At 38.3% G+C, this 6,813-nt stretch overlaps 1 protein-coding gene across 6 annotated transcripts in view; it reads right to left on the bottom strand.

Moving 5' to 3' along the window:
• The window catches only part of FTO (FTO alpha-ketoglutarate dependent dioxygenase), a 405,797-nt gene that overhangs the window by 172,692 nt on the left and 226,292 nt on the right, over positions 1-6,813 (bottom strand). For all 6 annotated transcript variants that reach the window (XM_019012612.4, XM_019012613.4, XM_055366795.2 and 3 more), the window contains exon 8: positions 3,139-3,263. In XM_019012612.4, the coding sequence (XP_018868157.1) occupies positions 3,139-3,263 (125 nt within the window). The remainder of the gene's footprint in view (positions 1-3,138; positions 3,264-6,813) is intronic.

Raw genomic sequence — 6,813 nt, 5'->3', positions numbered from 1 at the left:
CTGGGGAAGTGAATAGACAGCCCTAATAAGCCTATTTGGAAAGGGTTGTTTATGGGATTACGAAGCTTGGAGAAGGAAACCCACAGCACTCAGATGTGCCTCTAGAGTCGCTGGGTTGTGTGACACTGTGACAAACTTGGTTACCCCAAGTCATGCAAAATTGACACTTTCCTCAAAAAGCTAAATTACAAGGAACATATGCTTTAGTTTAAGAGACTTCAGTGAGTCCCAAACAATGGCTTGGCGCCTGACCTGAGAGACAGACAAATATTTTATAACGAGGTTACAAGTTTTACTTTAAAAATTCTCCCTAATATGATCGCAAATGAACCTGCTAAAGAGAGGTAAAAACCTTTATTACAAAAGACTTATACTAAAGTTATTGCCAGCTGCGGCAGCTCCGTTGACCTAAATTTCTTGAAGTTGTACAATTCATAATGCACTCTCTAATGTGCAATATAAGGTAATTAGAGTCATCTGTATTTAACTTTCAGAGGAAAAAAATTTCTATTATCTAATCTAACTGATCCCCTGATAGCTTTGATGAAAGTAAAATACTGTAACCTATTGCTTGGCCTTTGGTGAGTGCTAATTATTTTCTGTCAAAGCACATTTTTCCTTGTGTAATTCCGAAGTACACAATAGGCCAACCTCTAAAACACAGGCTGCTTAGTAAGCACTGCAGTGGATGTTTTATAACTTTCACCACCACCCATTTGATGGCTACTCGAGGCAATGCCCAATTCCAGACAGCCAGATGACACTTTGATGAGGAAAAGAAAGGTGTATGGTAACCGTCTGTTTATACGGATCGCATGGATGAGTCTGTAGATAGGTCACTAAGATGGGAAACATCAAATGGGGGTGGAGAAGTGGTGGGGAGAAGGATTATGGTTATTTAATACTCTGAGGACACTTTTCCTTCTGAGATCTCAAGACACCAGCCTCTTGAAATTTTCTTTCAGGTGTTTAGTTTTAAGGGGGTCTGCACAGTGTCAGCTGTTAAGCTCTTTCTTTCCTCCTCCCTTAACACAAAGGACTTGAGAATTTTTGTTTCAGTTGCTAGACTACATCAACTTCAACAGTGGCTCCAGCTCCTGATTAAATTGTTAGCAGTAAGGGCCAGAAATGCTGAAAGCAGATTCCTTTTAAACAGGCCACTTTGACCATGTTGTCTAATGATTTGGTGTATTAAAAAATTATTGTTAACAAACCAAATGCACTCAACAAAAGACATCCATTTATGCTCTCACTGGGCCACACGGTCTTTGGACGGAAGGGAAGCAGAGGAGATATTACAGGGAAATTCTTTCTTCCTCCCTTTCTATTTAATTGGAATCATCGTGAGGACGACATAAAACATCAAACAGAGACAAAGAAACCCCTTAGATATCCACAAACTGATATTCCATTCCTTACTATGTATACTTTAATGAATATACATGCTTAACTTATAATACAGAGAAAATTTTAAAATTAATTATTGAAAGGTAAATTGGAAATCATTTAGTCATTACTTTAGTTGAAACCGTCTGCCACTGGGCAGGCATGGTGGCTCGCGCCTGTAATCTCAGCACTTTGGGAGGTCAAGGCAAGAGGATCGCTTGAGGCAAGGAGTTTAAGACCAGCCTGGGCAACATGACAAGATCCTGTGTCTATTTTTATAAACACTTTTTTCTAAAAAGAAAAAAAAGAAACTGTCTGCCATTTACTCTGACCACACCACCAAAAAGATGGGGGAAGGGGAGGGTGAATATCACTGGGAATTTTTAAATTACTGTTTAAATACAAGTCTGAATTTAAAGATAATACATATTTGAAAAAGCAGCTTTCTGATATCCAATGAGAATAAATACTTATACTGTCTCCTTTCTTGGAAAATGCTCATCTTCAGCCTTGTTCAGACAAACTTATTTTTATGATAATTATTACTAGTAAAGCTATCAATTATTATAAATTCTGTTGCATGAAGTCATTGGAGAATATTATGTCTATCAATAAATGTTCTTGACTTCCAGGCACATAGAATTTTTAAGCACCAAATAAGACTCTGAGACAAAATATGCCATACCCTTCCTGATTCCTCTCCCTCTGGCTTAGAGAAGGATGACAATTCAATAATTTTTACAAACTACAGATCTAAAAGATAATCCTAACATTTGGGAGAACTAGTTCTAGCCTCCCACATATCAACTGTTTTTCAAAACAGAATAGGACCACATGATATTTACTATGCAAGCATCAGTTCTGTAAAAACTGATGATTTAAAGAAAGTTTTCACCAGTAACACCGTTTCTAAGCACAGGTAACTCTATGGAAAGAGACCAGGTTGAAACAAGAGTCATTCCTAGTTGGTCAACCCTAAAAATTGGGTTGATAAATAGGCTACAGTCATCGCCACGTAACAACATTTTGAGGTTTTGGTCAACGACGAACCTTATATATGTCAGTGGTCCCGTCCCATAAGATTATAACACCATATTTTTATAGTACCTTTTCTATACTTAGCTATGCTTAGATACACTAATACTTATTGTTGTGTTACAACTGCCCATAATATTCAGTACAGCAACATGCTGTACAGGTTTGCAGCCCCCGAGCAACAGATGACACCATATAGCCTAGGTGTATAGTAGGCTATGTCATCAAGGTTTGCGGGGTTCACACAATGGCAAAATCACCTAAGAACACATTTCTCAGAACCTATCCCCATCATTAAGGGATGCATGACTATACTTGCAAGTAATCTGCCCTGCATAGAATGATATAGGAGCACTATATGGATTTCCCAGACATCTGCTCTAATGAAATAGCAATGCTAGTCTTTTAGACTGTTGATTAAAAAGGGTTCTTCAGCATCAGGTATTTATATTACATTATGCTCAAAATGCAAACATTCATGCTAAATGTTATATTTGGGAATAAATTGTGTAAATATACTGATGACGTCAATGGATCATTACAATTAATGTAGGTGCCGTGGGCAGGAAAGCTAACTTTAGCTGAAAGCATCTTAAACGTGCTTATTTTTCATGGGCCCTCAAAGGAAAGGGATGAGGCCAGCCATAAGGAAGGGCTTGGCCAAATATAGTTCTTGTTTGTCAAGAACAACAAATCCCATTTCACAACAGAACTAACCTGGCATGCCATTCTCTCCTCAGGTTCTGGCGTGCAGTGAGCGAGGCAAGGATGGCAGTCAAGATTTCATTCCTTTGTTCCACGGGGAGCCCCTCTCTTTTAACTTCATGAAGCACAGCATTTGTCTACAAGAAATGATCCAAAACAGAGAAAGAAAAAGTGAAAAATTAATAATAAAAAAAGCCCATAAGCAAATAAGGACAGTAAATCAATGGCTTTTTTATTACAGTTCCCCTGCTAACAAATCAATACAGTAAATGATGGCCAAAAATGGCCGGCATATATTTTGTATTTAATCAATGTACATGGCACATAAGGTAAACTCTAAAGCTCCATTGCCTTAAGTAACACATCAAGATACTGTGCATTCTTACTCTAATTTTCTCAGCACACCAACGATTTTTTTTTTCCTGGGAATTGCCTACCATGAGCTATTATTAGAAATGATTTCCACGTACACTTCACTGTGAGTTGTTTGTTTTGCCTTTTTAAAAAAGAGCAGCCTCTGACTTTCACTCTCTGTTTCCTGCCACCCAGCTGAGGCTTTCTCTGCCTCTCTTATTTGAATCATTACTTTACATTTCTATCCATGCCAGCAATGTTTTGCAGGGGAAGAAGGGGGAAGATTCACTCATTTTCCTTGCCTGTTGCAAATCAAGATCTTGCAAAGAAAAAAATGGGAACACAAAAATCAGAAAGACCATTTCTTTGAACGAGTATCTCAAAGAACATCTTTAGATTTTTATAGATGTTGTTTTATAATTTAAAGTTAGTGTGGCTTCTTTGGAGATTTTATAACCAAAGCAATTGCTAAAAGGAATGAAATTGCCACTACAATTTCAATGAAATTGTCTGTGTTCTAAGTCATTCAATATATTCCTTATCTAACAGATGCCAATATATTTGTTTACTTAAAGAGCATACCCATAACCTGGTTCTCCTGTAACTTGAAACACTACTCCCTTACTCTTTGATAGCATTTGACAGCGCATATTTAATATCTTCATGACAACCTTGAGAAGAGGAGTAGTGAACATTTGTTGTTTCTATTGCTTAAATCCATACCTCATCCCCTTTGTCTGGCAACATCACCTAAATCTCTTCTTACAAAGTCTTTTCTTTCATGGTATAAAGTCTTACAGGGACTGTCAACCAAGGTGTCCTATCTTCCCCTATGAAGGATGTGGGCCAGACCAAATTGATTCTTTTCCAGGATTTCAGACTCTTGAGAGGAATGATAAAGAAATGGGGGAAAATGCTGAGGCAATTTATCAATTCCCTTCATTCCTTCCACCCATGGTCCTCAGAGTATCTCTAGTTTCCAGAACTTTCCGAGGCCAGATCATTCGCTTTTCCTTTGATAGTGTCAGTCACCCAATATCCTTTCAATAAAGTCCCATTTTGTTTAAATTCACCAGGGCTGAGTGCAGTGGTTCATGCCTGTAATCCCAGCATTTTGGGAGGCTGAGGCAGGCAGATTGCTTGAGGTCAGGAGTTCGAAATCAGCCTCCCTAGCATGGCGAAACCCCATCTCTACTAAAAATACAAAAATTTGCCAGGCATGGTGGCGTGCACATATAATAACAGCTACTCAGGAGGCTGAGGCAGGAGAATTGCTTGAAATCTGGGAGATGGAGTTTGCAGTGAGCTGAGATCACACTACTGTACTCTAGCCTGGGCAACAGAGTGAGGCTCCATCTCAAAAAAAAAAAAAACACACACACATCAGAATCTGTTTCTGTTGCTATCAAAAATGTTAACTGATACAAACAGGTAAGTCAGAAAATAGTACCTTAATTGTGAAGAAGCCTGGATAATCCACCTGACACTAGCCAGGAAAAGTACCCTGATTCTGCCTCCTATGCCAGTATTCCATCTACTGTGCTGGAAGATATGCCCAGTTGGACACTCAAGCAGCTTCTGTGGCAACAACATTTTCAGCCCTCCAGCACAAGGAGGAACGTTCAGCTTCTCTAGGTAATTCCAGTGCATGAAACCCAGGATCCACAGGTTGTAAATTCAAATACTCACTAGGCCAGGCACATAACATGAATGAGTTAAGCAGAGGTTACTGAAAGACAGCACATGTTCTGCCTAAAAAAGGCATGCACTATTCAGATCCAGCTAGCTCTGACATTCAGAAAAGCTGGCTCACTGATGCTAGATTCATGAATTTTCAAAATAAACAAGAAATCTGGTATGTGCGTGTGTGTGTGTGTGTGTGTGTGTGTATTTAATGTAAAAACTGATTTTTGTAAATCTTGTAAACTCATTAAAATTTTTTAAAAAAAATACCATGTGGGTCAAACGAGAAACACCAATGGGCTGAATAGAACTTAGGCAGCTACCAATTTGTGATCTCTAATCTAAAAGATGTTTAATTTCAGAGAGGTCTGAGTATTAGCGGGTATTCTAACAACGGTACTACTCCTTGTCTGTGACACCCTACTTCATGTACTTAAAGTTGAAAGGAACCTCAAAAAGTCAAGTACTTTATTGGCCAGGTGCAGTGGCTCACACCTGTAATCCCAGCACTTTAGGACACCAAGGTGAGTGGATCACCTGAGGTTAGTAATTCAAGACCAGCCTGGCCAACATGGTGAAACCCCGTCTCTACTGAAAATATAGAAAATTAGCTGGGTGTGGTCGCAGGCATCTATAATCCCAGCTATTCAGGAGGCTGAGGCAGGAGAATTGCTTGAACCCAGGAGGCGGAGGTTGCAGTGAGCCAAGATCGCGCCACTGCACTCCAACCTGGGCAACAAGACTGAACCTCTGTCTTAAAAAAAAAAAAAGTCACATAGTTTCTGGTTATATCTGTGGATACATATTATTTTACCAAAATGCAAAAAATGCATCAAATGAAAGACAAAGTAGACATCTAGCTAGCTAACATGATCAAAACAAAATTATTTCCCTCTGAATCTATTAAAATGTTTATTTTTTAAAGTCATTTACCTCTTCCTTGCCTTTCATATCATTTACATTTTATCCAGGGGCCCTTGTTTTCCATAGGCTCTGAACAGCCTCTAAGAGGGGAAGGATGTAAGAAAGAAAGTTTCACAAAGAAAGGGGATGTTGCCTGTTTAGTTCAACACCGTATCCCCATTGCCCACAAAATATCTGTCAAATCAGTGAATAAAGAAGGGACTTGAAAAATAAGTATTACAAAAACAAAGAACAATGAAGGTTATCTTCTTTTAAGAACTATTACATAAATTATAAACTCATAAAATGGAAAAACTAAGAAATATTTATGTGCTTTATCAAGGAGCTCTTCACTTCACAAAAGGATTCACTCTAAGGTTTCTTTAAATAACCAGATCCTCTAGAAGTTCAAGAGTTTCCTAAACTTCAGTTATTCTAGCACATCCTCATAATTCTTGCCATATTTGTATATGAACTATATAATACAGTATTTAATATTTTTCTTTAAATTGACTCATTTTTCATAGTAATTTCTAGATAAAAGTAAAAAAAGAAAAAATGATACTATGAAAATTGGCTCATTTTTTAAAAATATAAGTTCACTTCAAAAGAAAAATGGTACTTATAAATGAGAAGATAATTGGCCTGGCGCGGTGGCTCAGGCCTGTAATCCCAGCACTTTGGGAGGCCCAGATGGGTGGATCACGAGATCAGGAGATCGAGACCATCCTGGCTAACACGGTGAAA

Source organism: Gorilla gorilla, chromosome 18, assembly GCF_029281585.2.
Source record: "Gorilla gorilla gorilla isolate KB3781 chromosome 18, NHGRI_mGorGor1-v2.1_pri, whole genome shotgun sequence".
NCBI lineage: Eukaryota > Metazoa > Chordata > Mammalia > Primates > Hominidae > Gorilla > Gorilla gorilla.
The sequence above is the reverse complement of the archived record's forward strand: the minus strand, read 5'-3'. Positions and strand labels throughout refer to the sequence as shown.